At 29.5% G+C, this 22,194-nt stretch overlaps 1 protein-coding gene and 1 long non-coding RNA gene across 3 annotated transcripts; both read left to right on the forward strand.

The window, feature by feature from the left end:
- Positions 1 to 999: 999 nt before the first annotated feature.
- LOC107878081 lies at positions 1,000 to 4,308 on the forward strand. The gene is made up of 2 exons (XM_016724958.2): positions 1,000 to 1,213; positions 2,260 to 4,308. The coding sequence occupies exon 2, from the start codon at positions 2,307 to 2,309 to the stop codon at positions 4,053 to 4,055; it is 1,749 nt and encodes a 582-aa protein (XP_016580444.2). The 5' UTR covers positions 1,000 to 1,213; positions 2,260 to 2,306; the 3' UTR covers positions 4,056 to 4,308.
- Positions 4,309 to 20,119: 15,811 nt separating this feature from the next.
- On the forward strand, positions 20,120 to 21,923 carry LOC124885644. Of its 2 annotated transcripts, none has more exons than XR_007042997.1 (2): positions 20,120 to 20,477; positions 21,397 to 21,923. It is a non-coding gene; the product is annotated as an uncharacterized LOC124885644 (long non-coding RNA). The 2 variants fall into 2 exon arrangements; XR_007042996.1 differs by having other exon boundaries at positions 20,120 to 20,360.
- The last annotated feature ends 271 nt before the right edge of the window (positions 21,924 to 22,194 follow it).

Here is a 22,194-nt window from a genome sequence, read left to right on the forward strand (position 1 = left end):
ATATAATGTGTTCACATGTGGGGATACTGTCATATCTTGGAGATATATAAAGCAGTCTATCGTAGCCACTTCATCGAATCATGCTGAGATAATAGCTATTCATGAAGCAAGCCGAGAATGTGTATAGTTGAGGTCCATGATACATCTCATTCAAGAAAAATATGGTGTGAAATATGACAATCTACCTACAATTTTATACAGAGATAATTCAGCATACATAGCACATCTTAAGGGAGGATTCATAAATGGAGATAGAACGAAACATATTTTGTCAAAGATTTTCTACATACATAAGCTACAAAAGAATGATGATATTACAAAAGATTCATTCAACTAATAATGTGACTGATTTATTCATCAAGTCTTCTCCAATTACAACTTTTAAAAAGATGTTGCACAAGATCGAGATGCAAAGGTCAAGGATGTTCTTATTAAGGGGAGTTAATACGCGTTGTACTCTTTTTTCCTTATGAGGTTTAGTCCCACTGGGTTTTCCTTGTAAGGTTTTTAATGAGGCAGCCGAAATGCGTATTATTAGAGATATGTACTCTTTTTCCTTCGCTAGATTTTTTTCCTACTGGATTTTTTCTAGTAAGGTTTTAACGAGGCGCATTATCTACAAATTAGACATTCAAGGGGGAGTGTTATAAATGTATTTGCATTATAGTGAATGTCTATTAAGATCTACTTTGATATCTATTACGATTTGAAGCATCTGTCTTTTACTCAGATTGAGTAAATTTTTTTTATAAATAGAGAGTTTTGTTCATTGTATTTACAATAATATGATCTCTCATCCCTCAAGAGAAAAAATAAGAATTATTCTCTCTATTCTCTCTACTCTTCTTTTTTATTCTTTTTTATTTTATAACAAGTATGTTGTTGTTTATTTTTTAAGCGGGGGATATTTGGTCAATACGAAAACCTTGGGGGATCACACAACAAATTTCCGAAGTACCCATTTACGCTAATATTTATTTGTTTCATGATTTAAGGCCTCACTCTATTCGCTAATCACATTTCGATCCCCAATGGTTTTGTCGGTGTACAATGATTATTAATTTATTGAAGAGGCAAATACCCGGTGCCCATGAACACTGTAGGATCTTGACTCTCAAAAATCAAGTGTAAATAAATCAGCTTTACTTCACTCATTAGTCTCTACATAGAATGAAAGACAAGTGCTCAAATCTCAATTACCAAGCTCTATGAGGTAAACAAATAATCTTTATACTATACTTTACTCTATAAGCATTTTTTTCCCTACATAATAATTTCAGCTTTAACACAGTCAATTCTTGCTTGTACTTACTCAGATCTATGAATTCTTGCTTTTACTTTGTCAAATTTCGTGTTTCTTGAATACCCTGTTAGTCATTTTCTTGAGTGGTGGTAGTCTAGTAATATATTTTGCACATTTTATGGATTCTTGGTTTTACTTTGTCTAATTTCATATTTCTTGAATACCCTTTTAGTCATTTTTTGCGTGACGGTTGTCTAATATTATGTTAGTGTGGTCTAATAATATGAAATTGCCCATTTTATGAATTCTTGGTTTTGCTTTGTCTAGTTTCATGTTTCTTGAATACCATTTTAGTCATTGTTTTGAGTGGTGGTAAGTCTAATAAGTAATATATTTTGCCCATTTTATGGATTCTTGGTTTTACTTTGTCTGATTTCATGTTTCTTGAATTTCCTTTTAGTTATGTTTTTGAGTTGTGGTAGTCTAATATAATATATTTTTGCACATGTTGCACATTTAGTTCTTGTTGTGTTTGAGGCTTTAATGCTATAGTGAGCTCATTTTTGTGAGAAGAAGAGGGGGGGAAAAGATACCCGCTTTGTCAAATTTCTTGTTTCTTGAATACACTTTAGTCATATTTTTGAGTGATGGTTGTCTAATAATATGTTTTTGCCCATTTTTCAGATTTAGTTCTTGGTTGTGTTTGATGCTTTAATGCTATTGTGAACTAATTTTTTGTGAGAAAAAGTAAGGAAACAAATACCTACTTTGTCAAATTTCATGTTTCTTGAATTTCCTTTTAGTTATGTTTTTGAGTTGTGGTAGTCTAATATAATATATTTTTGCACTTTTAGTTCTTGTTTTGTTTGAGGCTTTAATGCTATAGTGAGCTCATTTTTGTGAGAAGAAAAGGGGGAAGAAAGATACCTGCTTTGTCAAATTTCTTGTTTCTTGAATACACTTTAGTCATTTTTTTGAGTGATGGTAGTCTAATAATATGTTTTGCCATTTTACAGATTTATTTCTTGGTTCTGATTGAGGCTTGTGAGAAAAGTGGGAAAAAATGTTGGGTCGGCCGTCAATTTTGCTGTCCCGGACTGGAAATTTCAGGCCAGAAAATTTGGGTCAAAATGCTATGGCAATGATAGGGAACCTTTGTTTCACTATATTTGTACTTGGGGTTTTGATTTTCACTATAATTGCTGCAACTTATCAGCCTGAAGACCCTTTGTTTCACCCTTCAGAAAAAATCACTAATTTCCTTGCTTCCAAATCTAATGCTACATTTAGAGCTGATGATACTGTTGTGAGGACTGGTGAGGACTTTCTCGGTGCTAATCAGACAGCATTTTCGACCTTCATTAACCTCAATGATGTTGATGTTCCGGAAACTGCTGATGCTGGAAGTGTCACTGAGAATAATTTGGATTGTCGTGGCAAGATTGACGATCCCATCGATTGCACTGATCCGGACGTGTTTCATTTGTTGATGAGGGCTGCCATTGAGAAGTTCAAGGACATACATTTTTACCGGTTTGGGAAGCCGGTCAGGGGATTGAATGATAGTTCCTGCCACATGGCATGGCGGTTTAGGCCTAAGGAAGGGAAGACTGCTACCTTTTATAAGGATTACCGGTCTTTTGTAGTTTCTAGGTCGGAGAACTGCACCCTTGATGTGGTCAGTATAGGTGATTATCATTCTGGTGGAAATGCTCGCAAGAGGAAGAGAAAGAACAAGACAGGGTTTGACGGAACTCCTGGTAAGCTAGATGAGGGGTTTGAGAAGGCAACTCCTAAGACAGAGGGTGAACCTATTGCTCTGCCTGTGGTTGGGGAAGCTGTAAATGACTCACTGCCTGTGGTGGAGTCGGAGAGTTCATTTGGTAATGGTAAGTATTTGATTTATTCTGGAGGTGGGGATAGGTGCAAGAGCATGAGCCATTACCTTTGGAGCTTCATGTGTGCGTTGGGAGAGGCTCAATATTTGAATAGGACATTGGTAATGGACTTAAGTATTTGTTTATCCAAGATTTACACTTCGTCTGGTGTAGATGAGGAAGGAAAGGATTTCAGGTTTTACTTTGATTTTGAGCACTTAAAGGATTCAGCGTCGGTCCTCGATCAGGTCCAGTTTTGGTCAGATTGGAAGCAATGGCATAAAAAAGACGGACTAAGTTTGCATCTTGTGGAAGATTTTAGGATTACACCGATGAAGTTATCTGGAGTGCAGGATACTTTAATCATGAGGAAATTTGGTTCTGTAGAGCTAGATAATTACTGGTACAGGGTATGCGAGGGCGAGACAGAATCTGTCGTTCAAAGACCATGGCATCTGGTATGGAAATCAAGACGATTGATGGACATTGTTTCAGCTATTTCATCAAGGTTGAATTGGGATTATGACTCAGTTCATGTTGTAAGGGGGGAGAAGGCAAGGAATCATGAAATGTGGCCACATTTGGCAGAAGATACTTCTCCCGAGGCTCTACTGTCTAGCTTGCAGGACAAGATCGATGATGGGAGGAACCTGTACATTGCAACCAATGAACCAGATACATCCTTTTTTGACCCTTTAAAAGACAAGTATTCCACCCATTTCCTTCATGAATATAAAGATCTTTGGGATGAAAACAGTGAGTGGTATGCAGAGACAGCCAAACTTAATAACGGGAATCCAGTTGAATTTGATGGGTACATGAGGTCGTCAGTCGACACGGAAGTTTTCTTTAGGGCTAAAAAGCAGGTTGAGACATTTAATGATCTCACCAAAGACTGCAAGGATGGGATCAATACATGCACTTCGTCCAGCTAATTTCTGACTGGCATTTGAACTTTGAAGCTTTACTCCTGCAGTTTTTGGATAAATCTATACCATACTGTTTGTTTTAGGTATGTTTTTGTCTTAGTTTTTAGAATGAATTCGTAAGTATCTATTTTGAAAAGCAATAACAGATTAGTTCTTTAGTTGGGGTACCTCTTTATAGTGTAGTTGCATTGTTCTCGGTTTCTGCTTCAAGCTTGTATCCTTCCATTTGGTAAGTTAATAAGAATGTCATTTGTGCTCCCGACTTAAATTGCAGTTACATTAGTTGTGAAATTGTTGTTTGATCTCATTTTGTGCTTATGCTAATTAAACTGCTTCTCTCAGGCTTTGATTCTGGGCAAAAGTGAATTACTTTTATGGCCGTTCACAAGTAGAACTAAAGTACTTGACATATATGGAATAGCTCGATGCATTCTTGATTGAATATTGTACTAGTTGGCTTGTTGAAAAGAGAATCATACATTTCCAGTGTCATCGAAAATAGGCAGATTGACAATTCAGCCACGTTTCTCATTTCCTAAAGGTGTTTAATTGTATTGCAAACTATAGGCATCCATCTTTGGATAAGTTATCCTCTGTCAAGCCTCGCCGTTAGTCTGCTTATAGGTATGATCAAAATGGAAAACTAATTACTCACGTGCTACGGCTGTTTCGAGTAAACAACAAAAACACTATCATGGTTCTAGTGGAAGTCCTATTTTATTGTAGTTATGGTTCCTTTTAAGAATGCTTCGTCATGTTACTTAAGTATTTTACTATGGCTTCACTGTGGAAGACTCACCTGATGAGAGATCGATCTACATAGGGGAATAATTATGATGCTGAACAAGGTTACCAAATGGCTTCTCTAATTGAAATGAAGAAATAGTGGTTGCTTTTGCAGATTTTAGCAATCTCGAACTGAGCATCTTCTCCTTTCATTTCCACTTTTATTTATTCAAGGTGGAATTGGAAATTTCAGAACATGTTCACAGTTCTTGTAAAATGTCATCCTTCTTTTGTTCTCTGTTTATTCATTTAAGTTGGACTTGGATATCAATCAGTTCCTGCAAAATGTCTTTCTTCCAAGAAGCCAGAGTTGGTCATTCTAAGATTCTTGTGCCCAATAAAGATTTGAGTCCTTTTGAAAATGGCACACAATCGAAGAGCACTGAAGGTTTCAAGTTTAGACTTACTGCCACTACTCTCCCCGTTGGCTTTTACTTGTCAGACGTCGGACTTTCCATGCCCCGTTGGCTTTTACTTGTCAGACGTCGGACTTTCCATGCCTTTTAAGAAACTAATGATTAGTATAAGTATACCACATATTCATATTCACTGATGTATGCACTTAGGTTTTGGGAAATAATTTCGGAAATAAGTAATTAATGTTAAGGGTAAAATATAAAATATATGTTTTTCTTTTCATATGTTAAGGAGGAAAAGTGAATGTATTTTTAGTACAGTAGACAAGTAATTTAGAGTCAGCTTTCTTATTGAACTAGGAAATTTGACCGCTCGAACATAATTAATATTTTTTTACATTAATTTTATATTCACTTTATTATCTAATCGTAATATTATATCATCCCACTTATTTTAATTATATTATGAATTGATTACAAATGATGAAAGAAAATAAATCATAGCAAATTTAACATTTATGAAATGAGGGATAATATATTCTTCATTAATAAGTTAAAATATATTTCCCAATAACAATTTGTCCCATTTTTATTAAGCTACACCATATATTTTTGATGAGTGTCTAAAAAGTATCTCACAATGTGAAATATTGTAAAATATTAATTAAACAAATGCATCAACTATTGAAACTTCAATTAAAAAATTATAAAAAAATAATATAATAATATTTGATAGAGATGTCACCTACTCGATTTATCTATTTAGTATATTTTCAAAAAACGTAATTTATATATGTATAAAAGTCATTAAAATTATAATAAATATTAAAAGTGAAATCATATATTAAAAATATAACGACTTTGTATTAAGAATATAATAGCTTGGTACTAAAAATATTAAAGATAAATTCACAATTTAAATCTTTATTTCACCTCCATCTCTTCATATTATATACTTTGCTTTCATCACTCGTAAAAAAAATGCTTCAAAATTTTGAAAACAAAACCTGAAAAAATATCACTCACTTGTGTAACCAATAAATTTTAAGTATTAACACCACCACCAACTTACTATTGTTTTCAATCCATATAAAGACTTATGAATTTTTTATTATTTAAGAAGTGGTGTGGCATATTTCTTTGATCAAGGATTCTATTTTTTTTTTTTTTTGTTATTCCTTTTCATCTATAAAATAAAATATTCAATGACATTAAATTCCATAAATTTTCACAAGTCAATAACTATACAATTATACTTACTATAATACGCTTGTTTAATAACTAATGAAACATGAAGAGTAACATTTTAGAATTCTCCATGAAAGCATTCATTCTACAATTCAATAAAATAATTAGTTGCAACTCTTATTATTATTTTTTTAATTAATGGAGAAGTAAATAAAGCACCGTTTTCTAATATCCCTTTATTTTCCTTCTTCTGCATTATAAATTCTCTTAGGTAAATTTCTCTTTATCAAAGTAACACTTCATCATTTATCGGATCATTTTATTTTCTTTATTTATTACGAATCATAAGAGCCATTCAAATTCTATAGTTACATTTATCAATAGCCATTTATTTTTCTACTATAATGATACATTAATGTGCAATATTTATCATAACATTGATAAGATGTAACTCCTAGCAAATATACAATTATTTTATGAACATTTCGAGTAAAAATAGAAAAAAAAGTCGAAATATGAAAAAAAAAGTCCAGTATAAATGATAGCCAAAGAGAGGCGTCATATCATCTACTCTATTCCGACCTTCACATTATTCATGCATAAATAAATATAGGTTGATACGAATTTAACCAATATGAAATAAATTAAAAATTAGAAGAAGAAAAAAAATAAAATAATAAAAAATAATAATACAATTAAATTCAAATCTTTGACATTCATTTTTATTTATTTTTATTATTTATGAATTTTTTATTTTTATTTCTTCCTTACGGTTAATTATGCTATTTTCCTAATTACAACTATTAATCTCTATTTAGTTCCTAAATTTTTTAAAAAATCACAAGTCATTTTTTTTTCTTTTTCTCCACGTAATATTTTAAAAATATCTCAACTTTTTTATATTTTTTAGTTACATCTCCTATCATTTATGTAATTAGAATGACTAATAGGAAACAAAATAAATGAATATTATTTGTAAATTTATAAACTTTAATTTTGACAATGCTTTTCACTTTATTTCATGTAAAATTTCCAATATTAAACTTTTTCTAAAATATTCTCATCTTCTTCTCATACAAATTTAAAGTATTTTAATAAAAATTGATAGAAATGTGAGAAAAAGAAAATTTTCTATATTAAATTAATGGTAAATTTAAATTAAAACTTCTCTCTCTTTGATTTTTTTCTTTCATTTTCTTATTAATTAATTTATTTTTCTCTTCCTCACATGTTAATTATGCGTTTTTTCTATTTTTAATCACCCTAAATGTTCTCTCAAATCAGAATTAAAATTCTTTCCTTTTTTGCTCGTAATATTTTAAGAATATTTTAATTTTCTTGCCTTTTATTTATCAAAAGACTTCTATAAAAAAGAATTAAAAAGAATATGAAAGAAATACCATAATGGTATCGTTTATATAATTAGCAAAAAATTACTAAAATTGATCAACAAAAGCTTGAGATAATTAAGGAATACATATGGTGATCCAATTCAAAATTCCAATGGAGCTTATATGTAATATACCTTGCTAAAGAAGTTGCCACCGTGCTTCTTATGTAGTCTATCGACCTCGTGTATCGTCACATGCAAAGTACCATGAAGTAAAATTGGAGTCATTTTTTCACCTTCAAACAACGAATTACAATATAATTAGCAACAAATTAAAACACAAAATCCATATATTAAATAGTGCCGCTACAAATAAGTACAAAATTATTGTATAAATCAAACTCACGTCAAAAGGAAAAATTAATCAATGCATGCCAAAAAGATAATTTAGTAAAATTAAAGAGAGCGAGAAGAGTCAGAAATATGATTTGATATTTGCTGTAAAACGGAAGTGATATTCACAAATACATATTGCAGGTTGCATATGCAACAAATCACACACCTTCTAGGAAGGAATATTACTGCAAATTGCTTAGTGCATATAGTAGCTTTTGGGGTGGATGTTCAGTTCTTCGATTAGGTTATTCATTGATGTGTGCTAAATCCGAATCGAATTAGTTTGACTAGACAATCTTTTCTAATTCGCTTTTATAGTTTTCTGCTAGTAAAATAGTACGTACCTGATAAATATTGCACGCACTTCTGTATGGTCAATGTATGTGCCTAGACCCAATTGGCTGAACTGATTTTCCCTAAAATCAAAAGTATATACATGTCGATGATCATATAAGCACACCAAAGGCCACAGTTGACCTGCCACATCTTCTATTCTAGTGTTCAATAAAAAAGAAACACAAGTTGGCCTCAACAAGTCAATTGTATTACCTAGTAGTCCACACTGAATACAAAGAATGAGACTAAAGAACTGACCACGAAGAGCATTGTTAATTAATGATGACTTTTCAATTCCCATTAACATAAACAATAATTAATAATCAGTACGGTAACTTATACTCATGAATGATTATAATTGTTACAAAATTTAATGGAGTTTAACATATAGGATTTATTGATTTTTTTAATTAAAAAATAAGAAAAAAATAGAGAAAAAAGTTACATATATATATATAAAGAAGGATTAGAGATGTGCCTATGTGGCACCTCTCTATGACTTCTTTTACATTTTTCCTTTTTCTCCCTTTTTGGACATTTTTTCTCATTTTTTCAATTAATTTATTTTACAAAATCATGTCTTTAATTCATACATTCAATTAGCATTATGGTTTCATGTGAGTTACAACTTTTTCACCTCCTACATCTTTTCATATTCTCATTAATCAACATTAAATTTTCTATAAGTACCAATACTAATGGGTGAATACCAAATCATATTTTTCATCTTGAGTAGTTAATTTTTTTTCTCATTGTGTCTCTAATTATCTCTCTCTAATCGTTATTGTGTTATATAATTGGTTCCTGTTTTAATTTCTACTGTATATATATACATGAAATTTCGTCTCAATTTCGGCAGAATGTTGTGTTGTTGCAATATAGTGGTTTTTCTTTTCTTCATCATCAGATTCTTGTTGAAACTTATGCTACTTATATATCTTATTATTATAGATATGAATGGCAAAAGGATAAAAATGACTAATGTATTTAAAAGTAATAAGAAGTTATAAGCATTCTATCTCCATGACAGATTTGCTTTCCTATTTTTTTCAAATTATTTTTGGTTATATTACAGTTTCTAATTTGTAGATTTTCTAAGCAGGAACAGAAGGAGACACAGACTCGAATGATGCAGCATAAAAAAGAGTGTTAAATTGTAAAATTATTTATACCCAAGTACTAGTATTTTTTGTACGGAGTATCAATTGTGCAAAGTAATTCTTTAAAAATTATTACCTTCATTAGGTGTTTATATATATATATATCAATGACAAATTAATGTGGCATATTTCAATGACAGTTTATCTATTTTCTCCTTTTTTTTCTTCCTCAATCCTTTCGATTAAAGTTTCTAAATATCTATTATTTTTCATGAATGTTCAGTTATATATTCTTCAGGCTTTTATTTATAAATCAATTAATAAATTATTTTTTTAGTGATTTTGATGTAATATTTAGTTTAGGTTGATGAATGAAGAAGAATATGGGCATAGTGAAGAGGAGAAAGAAGCAGGAATATAAAATATTATCATAAAAAATCAAACAAATTTGTATTTTTTAATCAAATTTTTTATTTACTTGTATAGTTGTTCTGTATTTGTTTATTATTATTTTTACTTTCTTTGAAGAAAATTTAATGATTAGGAGCATTTTTCTTAATCAATTTTTTATTCTTTCGTACATTTCTAATTATGAAATAAATTTGTCATTGTTGTGATAATTTCTATTTAAATAAAAATTATGGATCCATGAAATAAATTTCTCTTGCCTTTTTTTTTTTTTTGGTAAGTAATTTTCTTTATTTACCAAATGGAAACATTACAACACAAGAGGGGGAATAAATCCCTACACCCAGCCTGGACAGGAAGCCCCTGGACTAGTGCATCGCACGATCCATCTATTGCATCTAGACGACTACTTCTCTACAGGAAGCAATGGTCAATCTAGGAGTCTTCATTGGCTAATGTAGCTTGCAAGCCTTGGACTCAAATTAGCTCTAGAATAAACATTCTGTAGTATCAACCTCACTATTGTTTTTTCATTTCTTGTTTTTTGTTGGAATATTCTCTAATTCCGCTCTTGTCAGATATAATAGACTGTAGCTGCCAATGCAATCCTGTAAACGCTCGCTCCTCTGCTCCTTTAGTTGTAGTGTTTTGTTGCCCATAAAAGCTCATCGTGCCACGCCATGCTTCGTCGAGTGATTTTCTATCAGTGAAGTATTCGTTCCCTGATAATTCTTGAGATCTCACAATCAAAGAAGACGTGTTGTATATTTTCATTTTGTAAGCTACATAAAGGGCAAAGTGGTGTAGTTGTGATGCCCTACTTTCTGATTCTGTCTCTAGTTGCTAGTCTGTTTTGTGCAACCAAGCCTAAAATAAAGGTCCACTTGGGAGATCCTTGGCTGTTTAAAATCAATTTGCTCCAAGCAACTTTCTGGAGAAAATTGAAGGAAAGGTGTCTTTTAAGTCTTGAATGAAGGATTGGTGACATTGACCAATTTAAAAGGGTCAAACATAATTAAAAAACTTAATTAGGTTAATTGTGGACTTGATTAATATTTTTAAAACTTTTTAATCTTTTCAAAAATACAAATTAACCTACACCCACAAAACTTTCCTCCTTCTGCAAATCAATCTCTCTCTCTTCTCTCTTTCTCTTGATAGTTTCTCTCTCTAACTTCTCCCAACCAATAATTTTTCAAATTTCTCCCTTCAATCTTGTGCAACTTCAACCTCTGGCGACAAATAGTTTTGAGTTCTTGCCCGTTCCTTTTTTACTTTCAACCGTCAGTCGACGTGACAACATTCTCCGGCGACAACAACTTTGAGTTCTTCATTCGTTTCTTTTCGATTTTCACAAGTAAAAAATTAGGGATTTTAAGTTATAACGAAAATGAGGAACTTGATTTTTTGGTGTTTGTTATTTTTTTTATATTTTTTGTTATTTTTTTTAATGTTGTTATTTTTTAGTTGAATTTCTCATCTAGATGTATCTGCTACTGCTGTTTTTTAATAATAGATGAAACATGTAACGTGAATCCAACAAATGAGTATTTGTTGCAACATATATGACTAATCTGTTGCACATATTAATAATCTGTTGCAACATATATGACTAATATGTTGCGCAGATTAGTAATTCGTTGCAACATATATGACTAATCTGTTGCACAGATTAGTAATATGTTGCAACATATATGACTAATCTGTTGCAACATATATGACTAATTTGTTGCAATAAATAAGTAAGCTGTTGCAACATATATGACTAATCTGTTGCAACATATATGACTAATCTGTTCCAACAGATTACTCATCTGTTGGATTCATTGTATAGTGTTGTAATATGAATCCAACATATGGGTCATCTGTTGCAATAGATTAGTCATATATTGCAATAAATTACTCACTTGTTGCAATAGATGACTCATATGTTGGATTCATGTTGCAGGTTCTATCCATTGTAGCAGTAGTAGATACACCAAATAAGAAATTCAACAAAAATTATAATTTTACTTACAAAATAAGCTATGAAGTAATGTCCAAGTGATATACGAACAAAATTCGACCCAAAAATTTTTAAAAAAATTTCAATAGGAGCACAACGAATAAGTAAAACACATGAAAAATTTCATGAAACAGGTAAAGAAGAAAAAAATAATATACCATACATCAAATGTAAAAGGATCAAGGAGACATACATTTGAGTTCTCCTAAAAATGTTTAAGTTCCCTAATATTTTAATTGCTTTCTAATAGTTGACCAATCTGTTATAACAAATTTTCTATCTGTTTGATAATTTCCAACAGATGAATCATCTGATGCAACATGCTAGTCATTTGTTGATTCAAATTAAGCAATTATTAATAATAACTAAATTGATTTAGCTAAAATTAAAGACGTCTCTACGACAATGGGACAAACATTTGTGTTTTCCTAAAAATATTTGAGTTCCCTAGTATTTAAATTATTTTCCAACAGATTATCTATTTGTTGCAACAAATTAGTCATCTATTGCAACAGATGTTTATGACACATTAGTCATTTGTTTTTTCAAATTAAGCAATTATTAATAATAACTAAATTAATTTAATTAAAATTGAAGACAAGTTTTTAATATAAGACCTTAGACAAGGGGACAAATGTTTGAGTTCTCCTAAAAACATTTGAGCTTTAGTATTTTAAATTGTTTTTCAACATATATCGAACTCGGAACCAAAATAAACCACGGAATTAAAAAAGTGACCAAAATAGGCCGTCCATTTAAAAAGTTACCAAAATAGGCTAAACGTAATAATTTATTACATTTTCTACTTTTTTCTTAACGATCAACTAACGGAGTTGACTTTTACAAACACGTACGAATTTCTTACGTTTTAAATTTTTTTTTGTAAAACGTAAGAAATTCTTACGTTTTATAAAAAAAATATAAAACGCGAATTTCTTACGTTTTCCATGATAACCGAGGAAAAAATACAATAAATTGTCAATTCAATTAAAAAGGTACTAAAAAAAAGAGTTGTTCAACGTAACAAAAAGTTACGTTCTTAATTTTTTTATAGCTGTGGTCCCCCACCCACAATTTCTTTTTCCACAAATGTCCCATCACTTCTACTTTTTTCTCTTTTACATATGATAATTATGGATTTTTTTATTAGTTAAATTTATTTATATTTTAGATGTAGTTCAAATAATTTTTTTTTCTAATAAATTTTTATGTTTACATAAAAAAAATTAAAAAAAAGAAGTATCAATTACCTCCTTAACTTAACAATTTTCTTATATTTATTCTATATCAAAAAATAATCACTTCTATCCTTAATTATCCTATTTCTCATTAAAAAAATTATACTCTTGAGTTTTCCTCTACTCCAAAATAGTGAAATGTTGAATTATTATCGATCAAATATGCTACTATATACAAAAATTATATTTTTTTTAGGAGTGTTCCTAAAAAAATATATTTTCTTATTAATTTAGGAGTGTTCCAAAATTAAATTATAATTTTTTACTCCATTAATTATAATATGAAACGTATTTGTGCATGTGAGTTTCCTCAATATCCTAATCGAAACACTAATCGAAAACTACGATGAATCACTATCCGAAAAAATTAATTTCATATTTTTAACACACCAAAAAAATATAATTCTTCTATATAGTAGCATATTTGATCGACGATAATTCAACATTTCACTATTTTGGAGTAGAGGAAAACTCAAAAGTATAATTTGTTTTAGAGAGAAATCGGATAATTAAGAATAGAAGTGATTATTTTTTGATATAGAATAAATATAAGAAAATTGTTAAGTTAATGAGGTAATTGATACTTCTATTTTTTAAAATTTTTATGTAAAACGTAAAAATTTATTACATAGAGGAAAAACTAAATTATTTGAACTACATGTAAAATATAAATAAATTTAACTAATCAAAAAATTCATAATTATCATATGTAAAAAGAGGAAAAAGTAGAAGTAATGGGACATTTATAGAAAAATGAATTGTGGGTGGGATCACTGCTATAAAAAAATTAAGAACATAACTTTTTGTTATGTTGAACAACTCATTTTTTAGTATCTTTTTAATTGATTTGATAATTCACTGCATTTTTTCCTCTGTTATCGTATAAAACGTAAGAAATTCTTACGTTTTTGTAAAAGTCAACTCCGTTAGTTGATCGTTAAGAAAAAAATAGAAAACGCAATAAATTATTACGTTTAACCTATTTTGGTAACTTTTTAAATATGTGACTTATTTTGGTCACTTTTTAAATTTTGTGGCTCATTTTGGTTCTGAGTTCACATATATCTTGTCTATTTAATAATTTCCAATAGATGAGTCATATATTGCAACAATTTAATCTGTTGCAACAGATGTCTATATTTGTTGGATAATTTTCAATAGATGAGTTAGCTATTGCAACAGGTTAGTCATCTGTTGCAACAAATGTCTATATATGTTTGATCATTTTCAACAAATGTCTTTAACTGTTTGGTCTTTTCCAATAGATTACTCATCTATTGCAACATATTAATTGAAATCATAATTGAACTTACCAATTCATCTTTAATTTTAGTTAAATCAATGTTGTTATTACTAATAATGCCTTAATTCGAATCATTTTAAATAAAATTGGTCAATTAACACTTTACTCAAGACGAATACACTTAGATGATCATGTAATTACTATGAGATTAATTGAAATAGTAATTAAATTTTCAATTCATCTTTAATTTTAGTTAAATCAATTTAGTTATTACTAATAATTACTTAATTTTAATTATTTCAAATCAAATTGGTCAATTGATCATTCTACTTAAGACGAAACACTTAGTTGATCATGTAATTACTATAAATTTAATTGAAATTGTAAGTGAACTTACTAATTCATCTCTAATTTTAGTTAAATCAATATAGTTATTTCTAATTATGGCTTGGTTTGAATCATTTCAAATAAAATCGGTCAATTGATCACTCTACTCATGACGAACACACTTAGTTGATCGTGTAATTATCATGAGATTAATTGAAGCAGTAATTGAACTTATTAATACTAGTTAAATCAACTTAGTTATTACTAATATAATGGCTTTATATGAATCAATAGATGGCTAAGATGTTGCAAAAGACGAGTAATCTGTTGAAAATGACCAAACAAATAAAGACATCTGGTGTAACAGATTAGTTACCTATTGTAACAGATTAGTAATCTGTTGGAAATAAAAAACAGATAAAGTCATATGTTGCAACAGATTAGTCATCTGTTGGAAATGACCAACAGATAAAGACATTTGTTACAACAGATGACTAATCTATTGCAACATATGTGTATATCTATTTGATAATTTTCAACAAATGACTCATCTGTTGCAACAGATTAAATCCGTTGCAATATGTTATACACTTAATGATCATGTAATTACTATGAGATTAATTGAAATTGTAATTATTAATTCAATTAATTGAAATTGTAATTATTAATTCAATTTGACTATTACTAATAATGGCTTAATTTGAATCATTTCAAATAAAATTAGTCAATTGATCACTCTACTCAGAACGAACACACTAAGATGATCGTGTAATTAATATGAGAATAATTGAAATCGTAATTGAACTTATCAATTCATCTTTAATTTTAGTTATATCAATGTAGTTATTAGTAATAATACCTTAATTTGAAACATTTCAAATAAAATTGGTCAATTAACACTTTACTCAAGACGAATACACTTAGATAATCATGTAATTACTATGAGATTAATTGAAATCGTAATTAAAATTATTGATTCATCTTTAATTTTAGTTAAATTAATTTAATTATTACTAATAATTGCTTGATTTTAATTATTTCAAATAAAATTGGTCAATTGATCATTCTACTTAAAACGAAACACTTAGTTGATCATGTAATTACTATAAAATTAATTGAAATTGTAAGTCAACTTACTAATTCATCTTTAATTTTAGTTAAATCAATATAATTATTTCTAATTATGGTTTGGTTTTAATTATTTCAAATAAAATTAGTCAATTGATCACTCTACTTAGGACGAACACACTTAGTTGATAGTGTAATTACCATGAGATTAATTGAAACTGTAATTGAACTTATTAATTCATGTTTAGTTCTAGTTAAATAATTTAGTTATTACTAATATAATGACTTAATATGAATCAATAGATGACTAACATATTGCAAAAGATGAGTAATTTGTTGAAAATGACTAAACAGATAAAAAACATCTGTTGGAAATGACCAAACAAATAAAGACATCTGTTGGAAATGACCAAACAAATATAGACATACGTTGCAACAGATGACTAACCTGTTGCAATAAATGACCCATCTATTGAAAATTATCAAACAAATATAGACATATGTTGCAACAAATGACTAAGTTGTTGCAACAAATGACTCATCTGTTGAAAATTATCAAACATATAGGATATATGTTGAAAAATAATTTAAAATACTAAAACTCAGATGTTTTTAAGAGAACTCAAATGTTTGTCCCCTTGTCTAAGGTCTTGTCTTTAATTTTAGTTAAATCAATTTAGTTATTACTAATAATTGCTTAATTTGAATCATTTTAAATAAAATCATCAATTGATCATTCTATTAAGGACGAATACATTAATTGAAATTGTAAGTGAACTTATCAATTCATCTTTAATTTAGTCAAAATCAATTTATTTATTACTAATAATGACTTAATTTGAATCATTTGAAATAAAATTAGTCGATCGATCACTCTCCTCAAGAGGAATACACATAGTTGATCATGTAATTACTATGAGATTAATTGAAATTGTAAGTGAACTTATCAATTCATCTTTAATTTTAGTTATATCAATTTAGTTATTACGAATAATGACTTAATTTGATTCATTTCAAATAAAATTGATCAATATTGATCACTCTAATCATGACAAATACACTTAGTTGATAATTTAATTACTATGAGATTAATTGAAATTGTAAGTTTATCTTTAATTTTAGTTAAATCAATTTAATTATTACTAATAATATCTTAATTTGAATTATTTCAAATAAAATTGGTCGATTGATCACTCTACTCGGGACGAATACACTTAGTTAATCATGTAATTACGATGAGATTAATTGAAATTGTAAGTGAACTCATTAATTCATGTTTAATTTTAGTTAAATCAACATAGTTATTACTAATAATGACTTAATTTCAATCATTTAAAATAAAATTGGTCAATTAATTATTCTACTAAGGATGAAACACTTAATTGATCATTTAATTACTGAGATTAATTGAAATCGTAATTGAACTTACTAATTCATCTTTAATTTTAGTTAAATCAATGTAGTTATTTCTAATAATGGTTTAACTTGAATTATTTCACATAAAATTTGTCAATTAATCATTCTTCTCAGTACGAAACACTTAATTGATCATGTAATTACTATGAAATTAATTGAAATCATAATTGAACTTACTAATTCATCTTTAGTTTTAGTTAAATCAATATAGTTATTTCTAATGATGACTTAGTTTGAATCATTTCAAATAAAATTGGTCAATTGATCACTCTGCTCAGGACGAACATACTTAATTGATCGTGTAATTACCATGAGATTAATTGAAACTGTAATTGAACTTATTAATTCATATTTTATTTTAGTAATTAATTTAGTTATTACTAATAATGACTTAATGTGAATCAATAGATGACTAACATGTTACAACAGAAGAGTAATATGTTGGAAATGACCAAACAAATAAAAACATTTGTTGAAAATGACTAAACAGATATAGACATCTATTGCAACAAATGACTCACTTGTTGCAACAACTAATTCATCTATTGAAAATTATCAAACAAATATAGACATCTGTTGCAACAGATGACTAAGTTGTTGCAACATACGACTCATCTGTTGGAAATTACTAAATAGACAAAATATGTGTTGAAAAACAATTTAAAATACTAAAGCTCAAATGTTTTTTAGGAGAACTCAAGCCTTTTTCCCCTTGTCTAAGGTTTTGTCTTTAATTTTAGTTAAATCAATTTAATTATTATTAATAATTGCTTAATTTGAATCAATAAATGACTAACCTGTTATAAGCATTTATTGCAACAGATGACTAACTTGTTGCAACAAATAGGTGATCTGTTGAAAAATAATTAAAATACTAGGGAACTCAAACATTTTTAGGAAAACTCAATTTTTTGTCCCATTATCTTAAAGACTTGTTTTTAATTTTAGCTAAATCAATTTAGTTATTACTAGTAATTGCTTAATTTGAATCAATAGATGACTAACATGTTGCAATAGATGATTCATCTGTTGGAAATTATCAAATAGATAGAAAATTTGTTATAATAGATGGGTTATCCGTTAGAAAGCAATTAAAATACTAGGGAACTTAAATGTTTTTAGGAGGAATCAAACGTTTGCCCCCTCGATCCTTTTGCATTTTATATATGATACACTATTTTTGTATTCTTTACCTGTTTCATGAAATTTTTCATGTGTTTCACTTATTCGTTGTGCCCTTGTTGAAATTTTTAGAATTTTTTTAAGTCAAATTTTATTCGTATATTACTTGGACATTACTTCATAGGTGATTTTGTAAGTATAATTATGATTTTTGTTGAATTTTTTATTTGATATATTTGCTACTGCTACAATGGATAGAACCTGCAACATGAATCCAATATATGAGTCATTTATTGCAACAAGTGAGTAAGCTGTTGCAACATATGACTAATCTGTTGCAACAGATGACCCATATGTTGGATTCATGTTACAACACTATAATACAAATCCAACATATGAGTAATCTGTTGCAACATATTACTCATATGTTGCAACAGATTAGTCAATATGTTGCAACAGATTAATCAATATGTTGCAATAGATTACACATCTGTGCAACAGATTACTCATCTGTTGGATTCACATTACATGTTTTATTTACTGTTGAAAAAACAGTAGTAGTAGATACATCCAGATGAGGAATTCAATTAAAAATTATAATTTTACTTACTAAAATCACCTATAAGTAATTTCCAAGTGATATACGAATAAAATTTGATCAAGTAACAATAGTAGCGGTAACAACAATGTTCAACAACAAGAAGCTGATGATGATGAACAAGAAGAGATGATAATGAAGAACAAGATGGTGATAATGAAGAAGAAGATGATGAATAAAGCAACAACAACAATGGACAACAAAAATCACAAAGAGAGAGAAAACTTCAATAAATGAGAAGAGAGAGAAACATGCCTTTTTTCCCTCAATTTCTAGTTATATTAGGTTTTACATTGGATCAAAATATAAATTAAAAAACTTGTGGGTTATTTTCAAACTTAGTAATTGTCACCTCCACTCAATTATTAAGACTTGTGTCACTCACACTTCATTTTAAAACTCTTTTGTCACCTAGAGCCCAAAGCCCCAACTTTCTGGAAGGTCCCTTGTAATCACTTGTATACGTTCTTAATGGAGAAGGACTTCATCTGAATATTTCTCTTGCCTTATTTATGTACACAATAGTCTACCAATATAAATTGATCCGATATATTTTAGAACTCTTTATTTTTTTAATAATTATTTAATAATTAAAGAAAATAAGTGAAAAGATAATTTTATCTATTGCGGAGTTTTTAACAAGGAAAACAAAAAATTCAAATCAGGATCTTCCACTTTTAATATATGCATTTAATATGATTCTTTAATTACAGCTGAATTGTAATGATTTCTTAGAGCTTCTCCACTGTCTTTACAACTCCCCAAACACCACACGAGGTTCCCATTTTCTCCAAAAATAAAAAGGGAAAAACATGCAAGGGCATCTAGCCTTGTTTTTTTTCCGCTTCTCAGATTCTGGGCTCGTGGTCAATGAAGTTTGGAATAAAATTTATTAAAATATTGGAGGTAGCAGTTATTCGATAGAAAAACTCATGTACACATGAGCTGAACCAAACGCTAATGTTATATGAAAAGGACTTAATTTTTTTAAAATTTTTGTTTCGATGGTCGCAATCCATGCATCTTTTGGCGTTAGATTAGTAGGATGATGACATTGACTAATTTATAATAAAATTAAGAGTGTTACATTACATGGTAATTCATGTACAATACGAGTATAAAAATAATAAAATTCCTGATATATATATATATATTTTCATAGTATAATAAGAAGTAAAATGAAAATAAAAAATAGTGGTGTCAAAAACAGAAAGGACAACAGCCTCAAGAAAATGCAAAGCATAAACATGAGATCAGAAACTAAGAATCATTCCTGGAGAGGATTGTTTTTTCTTGAATTCTCCTTTGAATCCTTTTCCTTCCTCTCCTTCTTTTCCTACTTTTTCCTCTGCTGTTATTCATTGGAAACTCATACGTCATACGTGCATCTACTGGTATAATATGATCTTTTCTTAGGATTCTTTTTTTTTTTCTAATAATTTTGTTGTCCGGCCAGCTTTTGAATCGTGAGTAATTCCACGGAATATCTATCATCTCCCATCAGCAACATTGTATGATATTTTTTTTACAGTGTGGTGATCCTTTAATTTCTTCATTTTTATTTGGTGATACTTTAATTTCTTCATTTTTATTTATGTAAATTTTGTTTGGTGTCCTGATAATGTTCTTTTTGAATCTTTTTTATGGAAAATTGAATGCTAATTCTGGTCATGCCAACATAGTGTTACCATATGGGGAAAAAGGAGAAGCATAATGTTGATATACTACCATGCATTTTCATTAGAATTTAAGGAAGAAACTAGAACATTTTCTGTTCTTCAAAATATTATAATCCACAACTCAGGATTTGACCCAAAACCAGATAAAACACAATTTGAAAAAGTGAACAAATAAATTAAAATGGGAAATGCTTGGACAACTTGCACACACTTTTCGCACACACTTTTCACTACTGCACGTTACTTTTCAACTTTCACTACCACAAATACCTGATAATTGTGCTTATAAGGGATGGAGCTAGAGAGGTGGAACAGATTTATCTGAACCATCATTGTTAAAAATTATATTATATATATATATATATTTTTTTTTTTCTACTTATATAAAATAGATGATGAATGTGAATTAGTGTCCACCACCATTGGTGCCTATCAAGGCTTAGCCACACATAAATAAGTCATCTAGCATTTTTTTTTTCCCCATCTGCTATGATTTAAACCTTGATTTTTCACTGTTATCACCAATTCTATAAATGTGCATCAAAATTTCTTTCAAAGTATAAAACGATGTCTAGTTCAAGAATCAAGGTTCTCATACGACATTCAGGGTACCCTCTCCTCCTCATCATGTTACCTTTTAGTACTCTGCGGGTGTTAGCCCCTATACATGGTCTTACGATTTTGCAAGGATCATACATGCAAACAACAACATTTAAAAGATTATAGTTTTAACGATGGCTCCCCTTTGCAGAGTCCACTCAAGAAATGGCTGAACAACCACCAAGTGTGGATGAACATTCAATTGAGATTAGACGACCAAAAAAGAAGTTGATTGTGCCAAGCAGCGTGTTGGAGAGTATGAAGCAGCAGCTTCCATCTTCAATGCCATCCTCACCTTCAGGCCAACCAAAGAGCGCGAAGTATAACTGCTTGTGCTCACCAACCACACATGCTGGTTCTTTCAGATGCAGATACCACAGGAGCTCAAGCATGACTCGAAGTAGCATGTCCGTGGGCTCAAAACTCTCCGAGCTAGCTGCTGAAAAATGACCTGATGCATAGCATGGATGCTTGAACTTTACTCAAGTAATGTGCTCCATCATTTCATCTGTGTAATTAAGCATGTGATGGGGACTCAATTTCTGTCTTTTCTTACTTTCCTTTTAATCCTTGATCTTTGTTTACAATAACTATGCTGATCTGATTCCTAAAGTTGTAAAGGCATGAAGAATGCTTAGTTGTACATTATTTATATATGTTGGTTACTTCTAAGATCAATCATTGCACATGCTTTGCCTAACCTCCTCCACCCACCCAAAAGAAAATGAGGAAAGAGACGGAGACACCATTAAAAAATGTTAGTTTGGTGTGTGTCGAAGCGTCAAAAATAGCGCTTTATTGGATGATTCAATACGGGTGGGTCAGCATTTTTTAAGAATTCAAACATAGCTCCCCAGTGCGTCAGCATTTTTTAAGAATTCAAACACAGCTCCCCACACTGGAAATAACCTAAGTAAACACCCTAACTAAGCAAGCAGAAAGAGACCAT

This window comes from Capsicum annuum, chromosome 7 (assembly GCF_002878395.1).
Source record: "Capsicum annuum cultivar UCD-10X-F1 chromosome 7, UCD10Xv1.1, whole genome shotgun sequence".
NCBI lineage: Eukaryota > Viridiplantae > Streptophyta > Magnoliopsida > Solanales > Solanaceae > Capsicum > Capsicum annuum.